Raw genomic sequence first — 23074 nt, 5'->3', positions numbered from 1 at the left:
AGTCCTTAAACCCAAACTAAACCAAAACATAACCTGAGACTCAATGAATGTAAAACTTACACATCATTATATATCTCTAAGGAGTAACATCAGATTTGTCCCCAGTATTTGGCTCTTCAACCTAATATATTGTCATTCTATCTCCAGGCTATAGAGGTAGACCCATCCCAGACCTATTTTTTTATATATTTTATTTGGGAACAGGGTCTCACTAAGTTGCTGAGAGCCTCACTAAGTAGCTGAAGCTGGCTTCGAACCTGTGCGATCCTCCTGTCTCAGCCTTCCAAGTGCAGGGATTACAAGCGTGCACCACCACGCCCTGCTCAAAAACTTTTTTTAGATGAATGATTACATCACTTATGCTTTGGCGATTGAGTATATTAAATACATCACCAAACTATCTTTTTCTTTTTGGCAGTACTAGGGGTTGAGCCCAGGGCATTCTACCTCTAAGCTCCACCCCCAGCCCTATTTTTTATTCTTTATTTTGAAACAGGGGCTCACAAAATTGCGGAGGCTCTCACCTCCTGTCTCAGCCTCCCAAATACTGGGATTACAAGCATGTACTACCATGCCCAGCTATCAACAAACTATCTTAAGGGTGATGTATCTACCAAACAAAACCATCTTTATGAAATAGATTTGCCAACTTCCAGAAACCTTGCCCCAACTCATACACCCCATAACCATTGGCATCTGTATTCTGCCATCATCTCGCCATTTGGTATTTCACATCTTCCTGGGCTGCTTCAAGCAAATATTTCTTTAATTTCCACCAGAAGCAAAAACCTCTATGGGAAGTCAAGGCTTGCTGGCTGAGTCCAGGGCTGGCCATGACCAGGCTCAGCCCCTGTGCAAGCCCAGGGGCCAGGGCTGAGTGTTGCAGGATTCTCAGCTGCAATCCAGCTGCAGTGAAGAGCAGCTCCTGGGAAGCTGCCACTCTCCCACCAGGGATAAGGAGCGATCACAGGCTCCAGAGCTTCGGGGACCATGCCTTCCCCACCCTGAGCAGACGAACTCTGTGTACAGTTGCTGGGCTATGACGAAGTAATGGCTCCTGCTTTCTGGTGCTTTGACTGTGCCACGTGGCTGGAGTTAGTTATATGTTTAACTGTAAAGTGCTTTGCACAATAGCCCAACTAAGGAAGAAGGAAGCAAAGAAAACGGGGAGGTGTGAGAAGCTGGTGGCTGGGCTGCTGCTGACCACCTCAAAGACTGCCAGAGTGCTAGGACAGAGGCAAGCCTGTTCCCAGCTTTCTGCAAAGGCCACAGGACACTGGGAAAACACAGCTTAGACAGAAGGGGCTGTGCCCACAGCAACCCTAGAGCAGCGCCCTCCAGTCAGTGCCTTCCCCCGCTCTCCCTGGACATACTTCTGTTTACCCCAAACCTCTGCTCCATCTTGACCTGCTGCTCAGTAGCCTGTTTCAGGTAGACTCTTCATCTTTTGATAAACATTCCTACAAAACCCCCTCCTTCTCCCCCCCCTCAGACTGATCCTGCCCGTTGTCCGTGGCCTACTTTCCCTCCCGTGTCTCTCATCTGTGGCCCTGGCCTAGACAAGCCAACAGTGCTTGGGGACCTGGAACTCCTGTTCTCATAGCTTCTTTGAGGATCCAAGAACACGAGCAGTTGATCCGGGCTTTTCTAATTACTTTACACTGCCCACGGGAGCAGAGATGTTGCATAAGACCCAGAGGTGCCTGCGATGTGGGCTTCACCCCACACCGGCTCTGGGGCTCTGTGCAGGGCCACCCTGTTCTCTCCGCCTCAGCTGGGCCTCTCTCCAGGGCTGCTGGAGTGCATGCCCTTGCTCACTCACGGACTGCATCCTCGGCTTCCAACCACCCTGAGCATTTTCCTCTCCTCACCTTCTCTGAGTCTTCTGTGGGTGAGAAAAGTTTTTCTATCTTCCAGTTCTGCTTGAGAAAATGTTTTTTTCCCCCTTTCCATTCCCTTACCTGGCTCATTTCTGATCTCCCTCTGGACCCTGGGCGCTGACAGCTTTGCCTAAAGGTAGGGCTGATTTGATTCTTTCCCACCCCTACTCCAGGGTCTCTGCCCCCTCTGCCATCTTGGAAAGAGGAAGAAACTTCCATCTTCCAACCTTCTTTACACAATTCTCATATTCATTCTCTCTCTCTCTCTCTCTCTCTCTCTCTCTCTCTCTCTCTCTGTCACATAACACACACACACACACACACACTGCTCCATTACCACTTCAAAGGGAGACTGAGCTTCCTGTTCTAAAACCTTCCCTCCTACCTTCTTAGGGCTTTTTATTTTTTCTTTTAGCAAATAGTGAAGGTTCCTCTCTGATAACTACTGCCTGCCTCACCGAGTATGTGCCCGGCATTTCATTTACCTGTTTCAGGCAAGGACCCCACTTCTCTACCTCCCCACCCCAGGAGTGAAGTCAACCTGTGATTTCAGTTCTCACCAGTGAGACACTAATATCCACCACTAAATACCGTAATTAGAATATTTTACCAGAGAGGCAGTGGTTTACTAAAGTAACTTTGTCAGCCTGCCTTTTTCTTTCTTTTTCTTTTAAGGGCATTAGTCATTCTGGGAAAATGCCTGTGTTTGTCATAGTCTTGTCTTCCAGAATGGAAATTTTCTCCCAAGATGGAGCACGGTGTGCCTATAATTAGTGTATCCTCCGGAGGATTTTCTCCTCTTGATGTGGAGCCCTCTGCCTGTCAGGCTGCTGCTTGAGGGTGAGAGGAACCCCCGGGCAGCTCAGGGAATCATGAGGCACAGAAATGTTTGCTCAGATAAAAAACATTAAGATATTCAGTACCTACCAGAAGACATAAGTACCAAGCCTGTAAGAAAGTGTCAGAAGGTGTGAAAGGCAGCATACTGATAAAGAGATGAGAGGAGACCTATCCCCAAATTTTGCCTAGTCTTGCCCCAGTGTGCGGGGTCAGTTTGTTCCCCCTCATGTCTTTCTCCCCAAGTTCACCAGTATTTTTAGTTTTTGCTTTTTCAGCTCTCTATATCAAGCACATTTATTTGTGGGTTAACATTGGTCTGTGACTTTAGATAAATAGCTCCCCCTTGCAGGCATCTAGTTTTTGGGTTATGAAGTGGCAATACACAGCCACAGCCCTGCCGAGTCTTGAGAGCATTGTGGTCTGGGAGCAGGGAATGCTCAGGTCCCTGACCTTGCCTCTTGCAAAAAAGATGATTCCTTTTGGCCTGTTTGTGGCATAAGTCAGGCTGGGAGAGGCTGCGAATGGTTACAACAATCTGTGTTTAACGTGATGACACTAATGAATTCTGAGAATTAATCTTCGGCCAAGAAAGCATGATGGAAAGCCTAGAATTTCAAATTAGGTATTGGAGTGCTTTCCTTCAAAGCTGAAGCTGGCTCCTTTTTTCTTCTGGTGAATTTTTCTATCTTATGCAAATCATCTACCATGGCTTTGTAAATCCAGGTCTCATATACGTCTGATGGCATAAGTAAGTTTTTTATTTTGTTGTTTCATTTTGTCCCTTAGCACAGAGAAACCCATATAACCCCAAATTAAGAGAGAGAGAGAGAGAGAGAGAGAGAGAGAGAGAGAGAGAGAGAGATTAAAAAAATCAAAGCATGAAAGATTCACTTATAATAGAGGGGGTAGTTTCTATAAAGCTTGCCTGTGTTTACTTTCTTTTTTAGAGAGTGGAATATTGTGGGAAGAACTGAGTTGGGGACATGCTTCCCCTGTAGGAGACATCCTTTGTAGAAACAGTAGCCCACAGGCGTCTCAGATGTGGCCATAATTAGGGGACCTGTAAGTCTTGTCTCAGTCTACCCTAAAGACTCAATTCTGTCCCATTCCAGAAGAACAGTACTAATTCCTACAATAGAGCTTTCAAGGGTATCATTTGTGGGGTCCATTGATTACAACAAACACACAAAAAGTCTGTGGCCAAATAAGTTTAAAAACATGGACTCAGCTGGGCGTGGTGGCGCACACTTATAATCCCCATGCTTGGGAGGCAGAGACAGGAGGATCGCGCAGGTTCGAAGCCAGCCGCGCGCGCTGGCTTAGGAGACCCTGTTTCCAAATAAAAATGTCAAAAAGGTCTGGGAGTGTAGCCCGGAGATAGAAGGGCTTCCAGGAACCCCAATACCACCAAAATAAATAAATAAATAAATAAATAAATAAATATAAAAAATAAAAACATGGACTCAAAATTAAGAGGTTTTCTTAACCCCAGTAATTATAAGACCCTTTAATATGCTCATGTACATTATGAAACTTGGTTTAGAGGATCACCAATGTTTTTCAAACTTCTTTCCCAGGAAAGTAGTTTCTTTCTCTTTCTTGATACAATGCCTCATGTATTAAGTTCCTCACCCAACTCACCTCACATTGGCAGGCCCACATTTCCCATGACAGAAATCAATATTTTATATCATTTTATAAAACTTGCTCAATTCCTGGCTGGGGAAAGATAGTCTGCATCTGGAATTTTCAGTTCATGGATGAATAAGTAATCCTGAAATGAAGGAGTATTCATCTTTCTTAGTTTTACATGTTTCTTCTTCAGATAAGGTGAGAAGTTTCTATCTTGCTTTAAAAAAGTACATGGGCCGGGCGTGGTGGCACACGCTTATAATCTCTGCGCTTGGGAGGCAGAGACAGGAGGATGGCACAGGTTCGAAGCCAGCTGCACGCTCTGGCTTAGGAGACCCTGTTTCCAAATAAAAAATAGGTCTGGGAGTGTAGCCCGGAGGTAGAAGGGCTTCCAGGAACCCCAGTACCACCAAAAAAAAAAAAAAAAAAAAAAAAAAAGTACACGGAAACCTGACACAGTAGCACACATCTGTATTCCAATACATGGGAGGCTGAAGCAGAAGAATCCCAGGTTTGAGGCCAGCTTCAGCAACTTAGCAAAAACCTATTTCAAAATAAAAAAAATAAAAATGGCTGGAGTATATTCTGGAGGTAAAATGCCACGGAGTTAAATTCCCAGTACAAAAAAAGAATAAGAAAAAGGAGGAAGAGGTGGAGGTGGAAAAGGAGGAGAGGAAGAGGAAGAAGAAGAAAAAGGAGAAGGAGGAGGAGGAGGAGAGGGAGGAGAGGGAGGAGCACTTGGAGGTTGTCAGGAGTTCTATCTAACTAATGATCCTGGTGGTCAGTTCCCTCTCCATTGACAAAATCCCCACCTAGAAGGAGAGTAAGATGGAAATGATGAACTGACAAACCTTAAAGAGTAAAAAGAGTTTGGGGCATCAAATTTCCTTCCTTTCTTCCTTCCTTCCTTCCTTCCTCCCTCCCTCCCTCCCTCCCTTTTTTCCTAGGGATTTAACCTAGGAGTATTCTACCTCTGAGTTACGTCCTCAGCCCTTTTGTTTTTTATTTTAAAACAGGGTCTCCCTAAATTGCTGAGTCTTGCTAAGTTGCTGAGACTGACCTTGAACCTGTGATCCTTCTGTCTCAGTCTCCCAAGTGCTGAGATTACAGGCATGCTCCACCACACCTAAGCTGCAAGGTCTTAAGCAACAACGATCATATCCTAGTTCAAGTGGGGAAACAAATTAAAGCCAATGCTTGCTCTTAGATGTCCAGAAGCAGCAGCTTGGGCGGCGAAGCAGATGTGCCATGGCTTGAGGAGCTGGCCGCACAGTGCCTAGCTTTGTTTCCTACCCCGCTCCATGAGGTTCCCAAACTCTGAAATGCCTCTGTATCTTTGCCACCAGTCTAGTCTAGCTCACTTTAGCTCCTCCAAGACCTGGCTCCATCCTCACCAGCCCCAGGAAGTGCTTCGACTAGAGCTGCCTCCAACGCCCTGCCCCCAGCACTGCTTTGCAGGCTGTGGCCACGCCATTCTTCACAACAGAGCCAGCACAGCTTGCTGGGATGCCGGCCTCCTCTCATCAGGACTTGACCCCAGTGTCCTCACCTTTAACAGGGAGTTAGAACAGAAAATCTTGGTCCCTGTGACTTCAAAACTCTGCGGTCTTGTGTTAACTTGTTCTTGTCCTAAATACATAAGCAAATGTTGGCTTTTGCTGTTTCCTGTGTTTCTTTGGTCCTTCCATCTTTCCAATTGCATTATAGATCCTTGAAGAAAAGAGTCATATTTTTATGGATTAATTTATTTGAGTTAATTCTGATGCTGTTTCATAAACGTTTGCTGAGTAAAAAAAATATGACACTATCATCTAGCATGACTTTCAGCTGTATCTGCTCCTTAGGAATAACTTTCCTCTATTTATCAGTACCATAATTGTATTTCAGATTGACTCTTGGCTCCCATAAGAAAAAAGTACACAGGAATGATTTAGAAGAAGTCCGCACTCTCAAGGTCTTCTTGCCCTTCCCTAAAACCTTCCAGTGCGGCTGCTGTCACACGCTGCTTAGCATTCTGCCCGTACACACCGGGCTTCAGTTTGGCTGATTCCATGGTGTGACATTCAACCCACTTCAGTCTTACTGAAACAACTAACGAATCCCTTCGATCCTTGCTTCCACATCATTGCCCACCAGCTGCGATTCAGGGATCTTCATGAGACAACAGATTCACTCTTTAGTTTCTTCCATGTCTGATTGTCTCACTTTGCTATTCATGTATCTCTTTTACTCTCTGGGATCTAGATAGACACCCCTCCAACATCCCAAATGATCTTAGGTTGAAAGCCTGGCTTCTCCAGTGGATGCTAAAAGTGTGAAACAAGAGATACTACCTTCACATGCACCCCTGGTTTTGTATGGTGGAATAAAGTATAGGGTTCCAACCTTCCTTCCTTCCTTCCTTCCTTCCTTCCTTCCTTCCTTCCTTCCTTCCTTCCTTCCTTCCTTCCTTCCTTCTTTTTTGTGCTACTTGGTATTGAGCCCAGGAGCATTATACCTTGGAGCTATCCTCTCAGTCCTATTTTATTTTTATTTTGAAACAGGTTCTCACTAGATTGATGAGTCTCACTACTTGCTGAGGCTGTCCTCAGACCTGCGACCCTCAGCCTCCCAAGTACTGCAATTACGGGTGTGCATCACTGTGTCTGGCTTTGATCTCTTTCAATCTTATTTGAGTTTTACTTACTGATGTGCTCAGAACCCTGTCCTCAGGCCTCGCCTGGAATGCTTCCCAGGGCACCTGTCCCTGCAGGGAAAAGGAGGCAGTTCTGGCCCATTGCCCCTTCACATGTTACAAATTTTTAAAAATTGTTCTTCAGTCTCCCTCTCTGCTGGGCCCTCTGAGCTCATTCGCGCGAGGCATTGGCACTAGTCACTAGGCAGGGTGCACCGCCCAGTCCTGTGGTCTTTATTCCTTGGCACCTCCTGGAAGTCAGATGGAGCCTCAGAGCTAATGCATGTGGCCAGGAAGCGGAAACCAAAGTGTGAGTGGCAGCTGCCATGTAGGAGCAGGGGCTCTCTGTCCCTGTGCTTGGGGAAGCACTTTGGTCCAGATGCACAGTGTGACCTGCCCACTGTCTCTGGGCAGTCTTTGCTGACAATCCAGCAAATCCTGGACTCCATACCATCTGCTCCCTCTGAGGCTCCAGGGGGTGTTGTGTAGCTCCGGGAAACAGGTGACTTTTTATTTTAGAGTTTTCACTCGGTATACCTCAAGCCAGGAGGACCGGGTCATGGCCTGCATCACCGGCCATCTAGCCAGCTCTCAGATCCCTTCTTTTCTCAGGAAGCACAGTGATTCACATTTATTTTCCTTTGACCAGCACACAGACAGATGAATATACATGGTATCCAGGAAAGACTGATGTAAAGACAAACAGTCTTTTTCCAAGGTTGAGCACTGGTTTTGTATTGTTGATTGGAAAAATAGGTTACACAAAAAGATCCTGAACCTATAGTCAAATGATTGATTCCCCTCATGGCAAGGTGGAGGTGGTATTTATAGTCCTGTGGGCAGCAGAATGGGGCTTAGCCAGGTGCTGCTGGTTTTTCCAGCTGCGAGCTCCAGTGCCAAGATTCAGGGAAGCCCCGAATCAATCCTCCAACAGACTGACCAGAAAAACTACAGAATATCCTGCAGGACCAGAAGGTGAGGGAGGTTGAAACTGTTAGGAAACGAACACTGCAAAAATTAGAGATCTTTTTGTAAAGCTAATGGTTGGGGGTTGTTTTTAAGAACTCTGCTTAAATGATCTGCTGATTTTTTTTTTTTTTTTTTTTACCATTTGTCAGTGCACTTAATTATTTAAAATACATGCTGGGTTTTTTTTTTTTTTTTTTTTTTTTTTTTTTTTTTTTTAGATGTTGCTGGTGTGCCACTGTTGGGTAAACTAAACTAAAACTGTTTATTTTATAGAGAGGGCAGAATGGCATCCAGTATTCATCCTGAGCCTCCAGTGTGAGCTCAAGTCTGATAACTTAATAGGGCAGATGTTGAAATTTCTTCTGCTCACCCAAGGCAGCTACACAGAATATCAAGGGGATGGTAATTGGAGAGGTTGTTATTGGATTCCATTTGCTAGAAATTTCCTTGTGTCAAAACCATCCGCAGTAACACAGAGCACATAGAAAAATGTACCAAATCATTGTTGATTTTGAAAAGGGCATCAAATGTGAAACAGAAAGTGGCTGTACCCATGCAGTTTTAACCAATCAAGCGCAGTGGAGTTTAAGGGCAATCTGATTTTTACCATTTTAAATGGACTTTTGTTCCTTGTTTGCATAATTCCATCTAATTCACTTCCTGTTTTGAGGTTTTTCTCTTTCTTTAGAAAAAAATAGCAATCATGCTGCTAGACTTTATTTCTTTAAGATTTGTTTCTTGTCTCACAAGCTTCTAAATATATTTTCCCCACCACAAAGTAATGAATGTTTTGAGATTTGATTGTGGGAATAATATTTAATTCTAAAGGTTTCTAAAATAAAACATATAGATTAGTCAACTTGACTAAGTCCACTGAAAATACTTTTCTATAATAAAAAATCAGGCAGAAATTGACCAGTTTACTTTTTCAGTGTTTTGAATAAAACTTTAAATTGATGAAACAACTTGATCGTATTTTCAATATTTTCTTAAAACAAACTAAAATATATTTCTAGTGTTCTAGAAATTAACTAAATTAATTAATTCAACTAATAGGATGGTATGTTTTTCTACTTTCTAGTACATGCTAATAAAGAAAGAGCTGTGTAAAGCTAACGATTGGGTTTTATAAATGAGCCTTCTTGTCTCCTGCCTCCCATATTCACAGGGAATAGAATGTCTAAGATTGTACTTTGAATTCTTTGTTGATTTTTTTTAAACAGGTGTCTTATTAAGGATTTTGAAAGGCGGCCTTCCGTAACACATCTCCTCGACCATCCATTTATTAAAGGAGCTCACGGAAAGGTTTTGTTTCTTCAAAAACAGCTGGCCAAGGTGCTCCAAGACCAGAAGCATCTAAATCCCGTGGCTAAAACCAGGTACGATACTCTGTGTCTTTCTGCATCCTCCCCTCTGGTTATTTATAAAAATGGCACAACAGGTGTCTTGATTTAACCAGCATTTTTGAAGGTTTCATTTATATGACATAAAGTGCTCTGTGCCTGGTGGATGAGCAGGAAGGCTTCAGATACGGAGCCTATGTGGCTCTTGCAGCTCATTTCTTTTATATAGCTGAAATCTCATTGCCCTCATGATCAGTTAGCTCTAGTTATAAAACAATAGACACATGAATGCATTTGTATTTAATATATATGAGGATTTTAAAAAAACAATAAAAATAATCCTGCAAAAGTGGCCATGGCTGAAATTGTGTGAAAAACCTTTACTTGGCTGTTACAGACTGGGGAACAAAAATGTAAACTTAAATTGACATTGGAAAGATTACATGTTAAATACTAGAAGCTTTGTCTTTATGTGTTCTGAGACTGTTTCCTCCTCAGTTAAAAATTCTTGAGTCATTTTCGTACTTTTAAATGATTTTTTCAGATACTGATTATGCTATCTAAAGCAACTATGATTCTTATCTACCCCTACCAGTTTTTTGTATAATAGAATTAAAAATGATCATTTATTTTCTGGGGCAAGTACCTAAAACAGTGTGCTGTGGTGAGACTCTTAGAAATAGATCTTTGGTTTCTCTCCAGAGGGTGGCAGGATTTCTCTTTAAGAAAAAAAAAATAAAATGCAAATAAACCTACTTCCTCTGCTCAGCAATTACTTGGCTTTATAAGACCAGCCAGGATGCAGATAAGCACCAGTCCATTTTTATTAAAAGAAACCTCAAAGTACTGCAGGTGAAGAAAATAAAATATCACAAGTCACAAGTTCTAGAAATATTCATATATTCTGCAGAAAATTATTTACAAATCAAAAACCCAAACATTGCCATCAGAACTCAAAGGACCTGGAGGTGTAGTTTCAAGGTGACTATATTTTGCTGATTTTTCTCTACCTACCAGCAGGTTTCATTTTGGATAGCTCAAAACAAAAATTTTCCTACTCTACCCTTTTTTTCACTGCCAATTCTGTTTCTACAGCTTGCCAATGGGCAGAGAAATTCTTCTGACATTTTGAAGCGGTAGGAACTTGTGTTAAAGCCCCATGAAGTAGAAATCCCCTCTCTTCCTTTGCTTTTGTTTCTACACACACACACACACACACACACACACACACACACACACACACACTCACACAGCATAACCGCCCCAAATGAAGATGAAATACAATAAAACAAACCAAGTTGAAAACAAATCCAACATTTATATGCTCTTTGTTAAATCCAGAATCTTCTTGTCTCCCTGTTCTGAGTCTGCTGCAGAAGGGTTTCTAAGCCTTCGTTTGCAGAGTTACCCGGTTTTACATGTTTGCTTGACTCGCCTCTCGAGATGTATGTTCTCTTTTTAAACATTTTTCTCCTTTCCCCCTAGAAAATCGAGACTCAATGCTCTCTCATCCCCTTCCTCTAATTTCTCTCTATCTTTGCTAACTCCCTTTGATGCTGAAAAGCCTCAGAGGGTGCAAAGGCTTCTCAGGGGTCTTGGTAATCTTGAGTTTCACTCAGTAGTTTTTCTTCAAGCAGTCATAAAAAATACAGCCTCACAAATAGGTATCAAAACTTTCATCTGCCCCTTCCTTGGGAGGTAGGAAAATGAATTAATTTGGAAGGAAACATAATCATGTAATTGACACTTTCCCTGCCACCTTCCCACAGGATGACTTCCTCTTGGTAACAGACAAGGAGTTGGCTACACAAATATTTTTTAAGTCCACCAGGAAAAACTCTCGGCTATCATTTCATGTTGATAAATCAATTTTTTTAAAAAAGTTGTGAGTTTCTGATAAGGTAGAAAAAAAAAACAAAAACAAAGAATAACTGAAGCCAGATTTGTACTCCAGTTTAGCCACTTGCTGGATAAATTATTTATTTTTTCTATTCTGAAGTCTCTTCTATAAAGTGAGGATAATTTGAGTGTTAAGTCTATATGTAAAATGCCAAGAAGAGTGCTGGACATAAGAGTTAATCCTCAACAAATGTTAGTATACATGGTACACATGGCCTCTTTAATTTTTATTCTTTCTTTTTATTTATTTTATTTTATTTTATTTTTTTGCGGGTCTGGGGATGGAACCCAGGGGCATTTGACCTCCGAGCTATACCCACTGCCCTGTGTTTATTCTTTCTTTTGAAACCGGGTCTCACTGAGTTGCAGAGGGCCTCACTAAGTAGCTGAGGCTGTCCGCGAACCGCGATCTTCCGGTCTCATCCTCCTGAATGCTGGGATTATAAGTGTGTACCACCACGCCCGGTTTATTCTTTCTTTTCAACACTACCTTTTGCCCTTCACCTGTGAAAATTTATCTTTTTGTTTGGTGTAGAAGATCATGACAATAAACAGTACTGAGGTACCAAATGTTAAAAATGTCAATTTCTGCTGGGCGTGGTTGCACACGCTTGTAATCCCCGCACTTGGGAGGCTGAGACAGGAGGATCACACAGGTTCAAAGCCAGCCTCAGCTACTTAATGAGGCTCTCAGCAACTTAGTGAGACCCTGTTTCCAAATAAAATATAAAATAAGTCTGGAATATAGCCTGGAGGTAGAAAGCCCATGGGTTCCACCCCTAGGTCCACCAAAAAAAAAAAAAAAAAAAAAAGCCAGTTTCTCTTTCTTAGTCAGAATTTAATTTATTCATTTATTCTTTGTTTAGACATTTATATGTGTGTAGGTGTCAGGCTCTGTGCTTAACAGAGAGGCTACAAAGACAAATCAGATACACAACCTGATAAAGAGCTAATGGTCTGGTGTGTGATGCAGACAAGAATCAGATAAGAGCAACTCACATGAAAAGTACTTGATGTAGAAAGCCTGGGTAACCCTACGGAGCACTTGGGAAAGGATACCCAGTCATCCTGGGGTTGGGATGTTTGGACAACATTCCCTGGAACTAGTGGGAAGATGATCCTTGAACTGTCCTGAGGAAAAAATAGAAGATGGATGGGTAGGGGGATATTTCAGGTACAGGGGGAAAATGGGCAAAAAGGACAAAAGAACAAGGCTGGAGAGAGCTTGAGGGATTTTGTGAATAATTAGTTGGCACCATTAGAGCTTGGTGTGGGACAAGTGGGAAGGAGAGACAAAGTAGGAAGAGCCCAGGTCATGATGAGCCCAAGGAACTTGGATTTGTTCCGTAGGCAGTAGGGAGCCACTGAAGAGTTTCAAGCAGGGATGTATTCCAGAAGGTCATTCTAATTGCAGCTGGAGAATGGAATGGAGCAGGGCAAGGCTGGAGCCAGGGACAGGAGAGAGTGTCTGCTGCAGTATAAATGGTAGAAAATGTTTGGGTAATGGTATTGTCAGGACTGAGTGGTGAATGAGTTGAGGGACATTAGGGGAAGGAAGAGGTATGTTAGAGCTTACCTGTTTCAGGCAAATTTCTCACTGCTGTGCCCCAATAAATTTGAGCATAAAATGTAGAGAAAGGAAGAGTTATTTGCTCACAGCTGTAGAGATTTCAGGGACTCAGTCCATGTTAGGTTGGGTCAGATCTGTGGAGTTCACAGCATGGAGGCGTAAGGCAGAGAGAGTGTATAGCACAAAGATTCTGCTTTCACGTCAAGGAGGCCAGAAGAAAGAGAGAAAGCAAGGGGATTCAGGGACATAAGCACAGTCCCCAACGCCATAATACCAGTGACCCTCTTCCTCCAACCACACCCCACCTCTCTAGGTTATCACCCAATAAATTCACTACAATAGATTCAACCACAGATGAAATTTGACTCATCTACTCTGAACATCAATGAATGAGGTCTTTCAGGGAACATTCTATACCTAAACCATAATACTACCCAAAGTGAGCTGCTTCTCTGCCCTGGTTTACACTGCAAAACTGAAATCAAATAGAAATTGTCAGAAACTAAGAGACCAAGACCAGTCAAAAAGGCTACTTCTTTCTATCCTATTAAAAGCAATACCAAGTACTGATAGATATTACTGCAGCTTCCAGCTTTCTGTCCAAATTTGGGTTCCTCGGTGATCCAAACAGTCCTACCCACTGCCCCTCTACAGGAACAACCTTGATTTTTAGAGCTGATCTGGAAGAATAAGACCTATAACCTCAAGGACACTGCCTTGTTCCTGCAAAGGCAAGGAAGTACCTGACCACTTTTAGTTCTTTTTCCAGGGGAGAGAGGTTAGCAGTTAGAGAAAGCTGCAGGGAAAAGGCAGGTTCTTAAGGAATGGGGAAGACTGACACGTGAATGGCAAGGGTCTTATGTGCAGGGAGACACTGAGACAGAAGAGAGTAGAAAACAGAGGAATCAAGAGGAACTGGATCAGGGGTCTAAGAGGAAGGCTGGCTGGTCTTAGAAAACTTATAAGTTGGGAAAGATATATAAAAACACTCAGAATTTGAGGAGATAAAGGAAATACTATGAGAAACTCATGTTGAAAGTCTGAGATCACTTTCTAGTAGTGGGGAGTAGGCTTTGGCCTCCAGAGAAGCATTAAACCTTTCAAATAGATATCATGAGGAGTGTGATGAGTAATCAACTAAAGATAGACATAATTTCTCAAGAACACAGAAAACCGAGGCAGAAAGTATTCCAGGTTAGGGAAGTTAACCACTGTGAGGATAATGTATATAGAACACTCAGGGCACTATTAGATACTAACTCTCAGAAATGTCCTCTCGCCACCCCATCTGTCATCTCTGGTGATTTAGCGACAAGGAGCCAAAAGACTGTGTGGGCTTCCCCAGGCAGGAGCCTGCTTCAGTGGCTGTGACAACAAAGGAAAGGCAGTCAAGTTCTGGAGTCTCTTCCTGGTCTCTACGGCAGCGGGAAGAAAGTGGAGGTGGCGCCTTACGGACTTTTGAGTCCTGAAGGGACAGATAGTCACCATGAAGCTAGAGAGCAGACTCAGTGGAGGATAGAGATAAAAGGGGTGGTAGAACTGAGATTTGGGGACTTTTGAGAGATCATTAGGAACTAGGCAGAGTCATATTTGTAGATAATGTGAGTACACTAGACAGTAAAGGTTTTTAAAATGGTGACAAGTTCAGGAACCCTGAGATCAAAATGTGAGAAGAATGAATACAGTGATTGGGGGTAGGAGACAGGGAAAAGCAAAAAGTAATAACAAAGGAGGGGTAGAGAGATGGAAAGCTTAGGAGGCAGGTGGTAAAGAGGACAGGAGGATGCTGTGAATATTTACAAAGGGAGAGATGGTTAGAGGGAACACTGGGTAAGACAGAAAGGAGCAAGAGGACATGCCCCCCCTTTCCCTCTCACAGTAAGGGGACAGATGATGGTGCTGGGGCTGGAGCGACGGGGGAGGTGGTTTATCTCTGTTATGAAGAGCAGATAAAATAGGCATTCCAGAGTACTCCAGAAAACAAACCCAGCAATCACAAGGAGCCTGTTCAGATACAGTACAAGGTGCAGTGTGCAGGAACTGCTTGAATTGTGAGGTCCTGTCTCACCTCTCCTGGGCCTGTGCCCAGGAGAACTGGGCTCTTCTGAGTGGAGTAGCTTTTTGGACAGCCAGTCTGTGCTCAATTTCCATCGCACCGCATACTTACCAGACACAGGTCTAGATGTATCTTTAGGGCTTTATGTAGCCCATGGAAGCACCTGTGGAGAAGTGATATTGTCCTATTTGAGATTTAATATCACTACCCAAGGCTGATGGTAATGTATATATAACCCCATGGGAATTTAAGTTTTTCTGATAATTTACAATTGTGGCATGGCATATATTTGATTTAGATACAGTAGATCAGTTACGAATCCAAGGCATACTCTCTTCAAGGAGATTTTAAAAAGCTCTAATATTCTGTTAACAATAGTTTGAGACTACATTGTTACTTAATCTGTCAGGGATGCTTTTAAACAATTTGATTATCTCCCCCCCCCCCTTCTCCATACTGGGGATTAAACTCAGGGGTATTCTACCTTCAACCCACCTCCTAGCCCTTTAAAATATTTTGTGTTTTGAAATAGGGTCGCACTAAGTTACTGTGCTTCCTATCTCAGCCTCCAAGTACTCTCATTACAGGTGTGTGCCACCAGCCTCCACAGTTTGGTTATTTCCTTGACATCAGCTTACATTTCCTTGACCTTCAAAAGAACTTCTTCCCCAAAACAGTTTTGCGAAAACTTGAATTCATTGATATTACTCTGGTATGTCGGTTTCATCATTAAAATTCAGAGAAGTAGGCTTGAAGACATGAAATTTATCATTTTGCAGGAATTCTGGGAGGAGGGAAAGCCTCTGTCTGGATGTGAGCGGAGGCGGGGAGATCCACTGAGCCCAAACAGGAGCCTCAGTCACGTGACGAGCATGCCGTGCCCCTGCAGGTGACTGGGGACTTGCTGAGACCACAAATGTTAAACCTTCAGATGGCAAGGGTCTGCTCCAAGTATTACTTTGAAGAAGAATTAAATAGCTGGGGTTTGTTTTCCTACTCTGCTTAATGGATTTTGGTTCTGCCCTTGTAATTTGCTTGAGGCTGATTAAAACAGTGACTTCAGTTTTTTTTTTTTTAATTTTTTCAACCTGCGGCAGTGACCTTTAAAAACAGACTTTTTACTGCTTAGATGGAAAACAGGTGGTAATTATAATAATTTCCACCTAAAAATTCTTTCTTTTAAAGAAATCGATGTGTTGTAATGTTTGAGCGATATGAACTTACATTAGGGCTCAAGCTCTATGCTCATGTAGTCAGAGGAGTCCAGGGGCTTTCTCTGTCCATATTTGACTCTCCATGGAAGCGAGTCACATCTAAGTGGTCTGCCATTGTTATTCTCGTCCTAGGTCTGTGATTGTATAGTTATAGTCAAATACAAGTCATTTTAATTCTATATCAAAGGGCATACTGAAATGAAAACAACAATTTGGAAGAAGTATTCAATACCACTGATTGTGTGACAGCATCAGTTCTCTCCTTAGTTTTGAGCATTTTCCTTCCTGTTTAGAACCACCGACTGGAGTGGTAAGGAGAAAGCCCCGGGGCTCTGTGTATGGCCACAGAGGCTTTTATCTTAGAATCTGGAAGACCATCATCTTTGAGCCTGGATCTTATCCCTCTCCTCTTTCCCCTCTCCTCCCCTCTCTTTTGGTAGGGGGGATTCATTCCACCTCTGAGCTATAGCCCCCGGTCCTACTTTGTTTCTAAAAAGGGTCTTACTAAATTACCCGGTTCCAGCCTTGAATCTGTAATCCTTCTGTCTCAGCTTCCCAAGTACTGGGATTACAGGTGTGCCCCACCATACCCAGCTTCCTCTCTTCTTTATCCCCCTTTTCACCCCACCATCAGTAAATATTACTCTCTTTTGTATCTAGAATTGGGTGGGAGTACTGGGTGGGAGTATTAGTTATTGTGTTAGTTAGTTTAGCTTTCTGTTGCTTTGACAAAAATGCCTGACACAAAGAACATAAGAGAGAAAGGTTGATTTGGCTCACAGTTTCGGTTCATGGTCAGCTGCCTCATCACACTGGGCCTGAGGGGAGGCAAAATCATGGTAGAAGGGTGTGGTGGGGCAAAGCTCATCAGCTCAGGACAGCCAGGAAGGGGGGGCGGGGAGAGAGGGAGAGGGAGAGAGAGGGAGAGGGAGAGGGAGAGGGAGGGAGAGGTAAGAGGGAAAAGGAGAGGAGGAGGAGGAGGAGAAGGAGGAGGGAGGAGAGAGGAGGGAGGGAAGGAGGAGAAAGGGAGGAAAGAGAGAGGGAGAGAGGGGGATGAGGAAAAAGAGAGAGGAGAGAGAGGGGTATGGGGGTAGAGAGGGAGGGAGAGAGAGAGCCCCTTTCAGGACATGCCCCCAGTGACCTCTTCCTCTAATGAGGTTTAACCTCCCAGCAGTCCATTTGGTCACCAATGAATGACTCCAGTAATGACATCAGACCCCTCTCCATCTAGTAAGTCTCAAAAGCCCTGCCTCTGAACACGTGAGACTTTGGGGGAGTTTCCAGATCCAAACCATCAGTCATTCTTTACTCCTTTCAGTTCCATCCTTGAAGTCCTTGAATGGAGGCGTGGGCTCTGATCTGGGTGTGGAGGAGCAGAGGCAGCAGTGACCTTCATGGTCCTGCTACAGGGTGACTGTCTTCCTGTAGCCTTGTTGGTTCCTACCTACATGGAAGCCTCCTCTCCAGAGGCAGAGGCAGCAGACAGGGAGAAGTAAGGGAGGAAGGAGCCACTGTGTGGCAAAACCACTCATAGGGCCTGACACTGGCAGGCCCAGTGATGGGCATGACTTAGCTGGAATGCCGGCAGGAACAGTTTCTGCAGTACCGGAACCCTTCCCACAAAGGGGCTGGGCCAGAGGCATTCTAAGAAAGTCCGCATCTTCTACCTCATCTGCCTGCTGCAGTCCTGCTAGAGCTCACAGCCCCGCCTCTGGCCCATCTCACCCACTTTGCCGCCAGGGCTTCCTCTCCACCCATTTCCTCTGACATGAACATTCAGACTTACTCTCATCTCCACCACACTTAATCCATGGACTCAGACACCAATTCTTCCTTCGTTGATTTCTGAAATCTAAGCCAGCCCTATTCTGAACCCCAAACCCCACTATTACACCAAAACCAAAGTCCAGGTACTAGTCCGAGACAGAGGATCCTGTCTGAGCTTCAACTCCAAAACTCCTTTAGTCTGAGAAGTTAGCTTGACAGTACTCTCAGAGTCTCATAAATACAAGTAGGACATTTAAGTGAAGGGAATCAGAAGGTAAGAGAGACTTTCCTCAAATTGAAAATGTCTTCTGAGCCATCAAGACTACAATACCTTACCATATGCTCTTGATTTAACAATGTCTTTTTCTATTTATCCATTCACTTAAATATCTCTATTCATTTTGCTAAGCTTTAGAATATTCAGTACAACTATTTTTTTTAAGTTGGAGGCCTGTAATTTTCACCACCAGCAAAAAATTTCAGCAAAAATCAGTAATAGATGCTAAATATATATATATATATATATATATATATATATATATATTTTGGTGGTACTGGGCTATATTCCCAGACATATACATATATATATGTATATATGTATATATGTATATATGTATGTATATATATTATTATATTTATTATATATATATATATATATATATATATATATATATATATATATTTGGAAACAGAGTCTCTTAAGCCAGCACGGCTGGCTTCGAACCTGCATTATCCTTCTGTCTCTGCCTCCCAAGCGTGGGGATTACAAGCATGCGCCACCATTCCTGGCGATGCTATTCTTAAGTAAGGTATTAGGTAGGATATGTTAAAGAAAAGATTGTAGTTAATAGTTATAAATTATTTGATGCAAGAAAATTGAAAAAATTAAAACTAAAAATAGAAAAATGTAAAACAACTAAAATGAATAAATATAAAGCAAGTTTTCAAAAATATATATAAAGTCTAGGGTTATGTTTAAAAAGAGATAAAAATGGGAATCGGTAATGTTTTTTTCTCTTCAGTAGGCCTCCTAACCCTAAGTTGCCAAAGCTGTGCTCAAACCTGCAGTCCTCTTGTCTCAGCCTCCCAAGTCCTGGGGTGACAGGCCTGTGTCATGGAGCGGGGAGGAGAGACTTATTTTAAAGAATTTAATTATTCATAAACAAGGGAAGAGATCACATACTGCTAATAACAGCAGAAAATATTTTAAAAGCTTTCTTTTACATATAAAATATTATTGGGGAAGATTTTTATGAGAACTGGGCTAAATGTACAGACAGCATCTGCGTAATTCTTTTTTTTTTTTTTCCGGTACCAGGGATGAAACTCAAGGGCAGTCTACCTCCAGGCTACAACCCATCCCTATTTTATAATTTATTTGGAAACAAGGTCTCATTAAGTTGCTGAGAGTCTCACTAAGTAGCTGAGGCTATTTTTGAACCTGTGCAATCCCCCTGTCTCAGCCTCCCAAGTGCTGGGATTACAAGTGTGCACCACCATGCCTAGCACAAAGCATAAAGTTCAGATTTTAACCTTTATTGTTGTTGTTGTTGTTGTTGTTGTTGTTGTTGTTATTATTCTTATTCTTATTCTTCTTCTTCTTCTTCTTCTTCTTCTTATTATTATTTTGCAGTACTGGGGATGGAACCCAGAGGCATTCTACCTCTGAGCTACGCCTCCAGCCCCATATTTTATCTTTTATTTTGAAACAGGGTTTCACTGGGTTGCTAAGGGCCTCACTAAGTAGCTGAGGCTGGCTGCGAACCCTGATCCTCCTGTCTCAGCCTCCTGAATGCTGGTATTATAAGCGTGCACTACCATGCTGGGGGCAGAGCTGAAGAATTGCTTCTTCCTTTTTTTTTTTTTTTTTTTTTTTGCCTATGTCATGAAACACATGTAACAAGGGGTATGGCATGCACTAGGACTCCGTGACTTACACATGGGACTTACTTCTGGGACTTGGCTAGATAGGACTATGTCAGTTGGTGATGCCCTCTTAAGTGTGATCATGGTGGGCATAAGAGTTGACTGGGAAGAACCCAGCAGTGATGCTCCTCTACTGGTAAATTTATAGTACATGGAAGGACATTTTACATGTAATTTTGCGTAACGGTTTGCTCAGTAATGGGTAGAGTTATTCGAATGGTGGATTCCAAGTTTTGATAATAATCTAAGAATAGGATGTGGTGTGGTTTTTTAGCTCCTGCAGATTTTTATATCTGTGACTGTGTTTTTTCATAGTCACCTGTGAAAGAGGAGACAAGTCATGAGTGGTACTATTTCTAAATGAAGAAATCCTCTACTGCCTGTTAAGGGATTTGCTAAGTGTCTCACACCACAGTACTCACAGGCCCGAGTCTGGGAGCCAGAGCTTTCCCCAAACACACAGGGAACCAACCACAGGATGGCCTACTTTGACCCTGAGTGAATTTTATACCTTAACTCTGTTTTGATACACTCCAAGGGATTGTTATTTACTACCGACCAAGTTTTAGAAAATGTCTGGTGAGCAATGCTCCCAAGAGAAAATCTCATATATATGCAAAGGGATGTATATAAAGGCTTCTATATTGTTTATAGTAGCAAAATTATTGGAATCAGCCTAAATGTTGAGCAACATCAGACTGAATAAATACATTGGTATATATTCATATTACATAATATGATTACCAAGTGATTAAAGTGACTGAACTAGGTAGGTAAGTAGTTTAAAAATTATAATGTTGAATGAAAAAAGAAAGTTTGTAGAATGGAAACTACCTACCCTATGCCTGAATAAAAACAGATGCATACAATGCACCAATAAAAAATTAAAAATAAAGAAATAAATCTCACTACAATGTATAATCATAACCACACCAATAAAATCCTTTTAAAAATGAAAAAAAAAAAAACAGCTGGGCGTGGTGGCGCACTCTTGTAATCCCCGTGCTTGGGAGGCGGAGACAGGAGGATCACTCAGGTTCGAAGCCAGCTGTGCTGGCTTAAGAGACCCTGTTTCCAAATAAAATAATTTAAAAAAAAAAAAAACAGGTCTGGGAGTGTAACCTGGAGGTAGAAGGGTTCCATCCCCAGTACCACCAAAAAACAAAACAGACACACACACACAAAAAAAAAAGGAAAAAAGAAAAAGAAAAAAAAAATAGGATGCAGAATGCATAAATAAAATTCATTCCTATTAAGGTCTCAGAATTATCATGACTTGGTCTTTTTTATATGAAATATCACATACTGATTGACAGTGAACTTGTGTTACACCAAACAGAAAAAAAAAAGTAGAAGATACCTGGAAGTGCTGTGGTTGGAATTTAAGGAAAGCAAATAAGTGTTAGGTGGATTCCCACTTGGTAACGCTTCCTACTGTGGTGGAAGAGAGACTTGAGCCATGGAGCTCACCTCCCCTCGCAGCGCCACAGGGAGAGCGTGGTGTCTGTCCCGGACACACTCTTCTGCCTCTGTCTCTGAAGTCCCTGAGCGTGTCCTGTGGCAACACTGGCGATGAGCATCCTGCCCACCGTCTACTCTGTTCTGTGCTGTCTGAATGCTGCTGTTCTCTTGATCCATATCTAGGCGCGAAAGGATGCATACCAGAAGACCCTATCATGTGGAGGATGCTGAAAAATACTGCCTGGAGGATGATCTGGTTAATCTAGAAGTTCTGGATGAGGTACTCAGTATTTAGTAGACAATTTTCCTTGATGGCTTTGGTTTCATGCCAATGGCTTGACCTTTCTGTTGTAGATTATATGCTCCTGAGGTCATCTGAAAAGTTAATTGTTTGTATAGCCACAGGGAGCCTTTGGTGCTGCGACTGTGATCCTGTGTTGTGTTCATTTATAGTTCCTAGAATTGTGAGGAGAAAGATTTTTCCAATAAAGCCTTTTATATGACAGGATTAAATGACCTATGCTACCAGCTGGAATTGTTTTCTGCTTAATAAAAAAAATTCAGTTAACCCTCAAGTTAAAATAGTTGTTTTTCATGAAGAGAAGCTTCATTTGGGGAAATAGTAAAGTTGATATAGCTTGCGTTCTAAATCCAAAATTTGTCATAATCCTCACTTAAAATATGTGTACTTAATAGAGCTGTTAATTGCTCCAGACCTGGACCTACTTCTGCTGAGTCTAATTCTGGGGACCTTTAATACTGGATTACTAATGTGTAATATAAGGTGTTCAGTTCCATATTCCTACCACCTAGACTTTAAGCACAATGCTTTGAAAAATGAAGTTACTATTTTATCTGTGCTTTACAATAGGAATGGCCTATTAAATCAAATTTTAGGTAGAACATTTCTATTTGATGGAACAAGATTTTTTGCCCCAGTAGCAGATAAAATACTTGACTATCTCAATGTCCTTTAATAGGACCTAATTCTTTCAGTATATCCCTATTTTTCTCTTTTCAGGGCAAATATCTGTATCATTTTGGTGACTTAGGATCAGTAGGCTCACTGTATGATTTAAATGAACTAGCTTAATCTTTTAAAGAAAAATATTCTCGCAAGTATGAATTTGTGGTTATTTTTAGAGTTTTTACCTTGATTGAATATAAAGCTTACTGTCAGTATCATTTATCCTTTTTTTAGGATACAATTATTCATCAATTGCAAAAACGTTATGCAGACTCACTGATTTACACTTACGTTGGAGATATCCTGATTGCCTTAAACCCCTTCCAGAATCTAAGCATATACTCTCCACAGGTAAAGGATGCTTTGCGAGCATAATGCTTCTTAACAGGAAATTAAAATCCACCAAGGCTGCACTGGGATTTAGCTCGGTAGTAGAGAACTTGCCTAGCACACACAAGGCCCTGGGTTCAATCTCCAGTACTGCAAATAATAATAACAAATAAAACCACATGGGTGAATGAAAAGAAGGAAGAAGTGATAATAAAACCATGCCACCCTATGGGTGTATACCTGAAACTACAGAGATGAAATTTTGACCTCTGGTGGTAACTTTTTAAAGCAGGCTGCAACAATAATGGCTAATGTTATTGAGTGTTTCCTACAGGACAGCACTGGGTTATAGTTTGTTCCCACAGCCCTGTGAGACAGGTATATAGTAAGCCTATCTGGGGAAGGAAGAGACTTAGCAAAGAAAACCTAATGCTTGCACAGGTTCATGAAGCCAATAATTTCAGAGCTGGGGTTTGGATTCAGGCCTACAGATCCCAGAGCCTTCCTGAAGCAAGTCTCCTAAGAAGTGGCAAAGTCTTGGTTTCC

General features: G+C 42.2%; 1 protein-coding gene across 1 annotated transcript in view; it reads left to right on the top strand.

Annotated features, from left to right (window-relative positions):
* MYO3B (myosin IIIB) overlaps positions 1-23074 on the top strand; it is a gene marked incomplete at both ends in the record, with an annotated part of 191426 nt that overhangs the window by 135819 nt on the left and 32533 nt on the right. The window contains 8 exons of the mRNA XM_080689381.1: positions 1135-1237; positions 6240-6372; positions 7839-8001; positions 8269-8397; positions 9052-9055; positions 9219-9374; positions 21415-21511; positions 22433-22549. Coding sequence (XP_080545507.1) covers positions 1135-1237; positions 6240-6372; positions 7839-8001; positions 8269-8397; positions 9052-9055; positions 9219-9374; positions 21415-21511; positions 22433-22549 — 902 coding nt within the window. The remainder of the gene's footprint in view (positions 1-1134; positions 1238-6239; positions 6373-7838; positions 8002-8268; positions 8398-9051; positions 9056-9218; positions 9375-21414; positions 21512-22432; positions 22550-23074) is intronic.

The sequence above is a fragment of the Muscardinus avellanarius genome (genome assembly GCF_963383645.1).
Source record: "Muscardinus avellanarius genome assembly, chromosome: 2".
NCBI classification, from domain to species: Eukaryota; Metazoa; Chordata; class Mammalia; order Rodentia; family Gliridae; genus Muscardinus; species Muscardinus avellanarius.
This window is presented reverse-complemented; position numbering and strand designations above follow the sequence as displayed.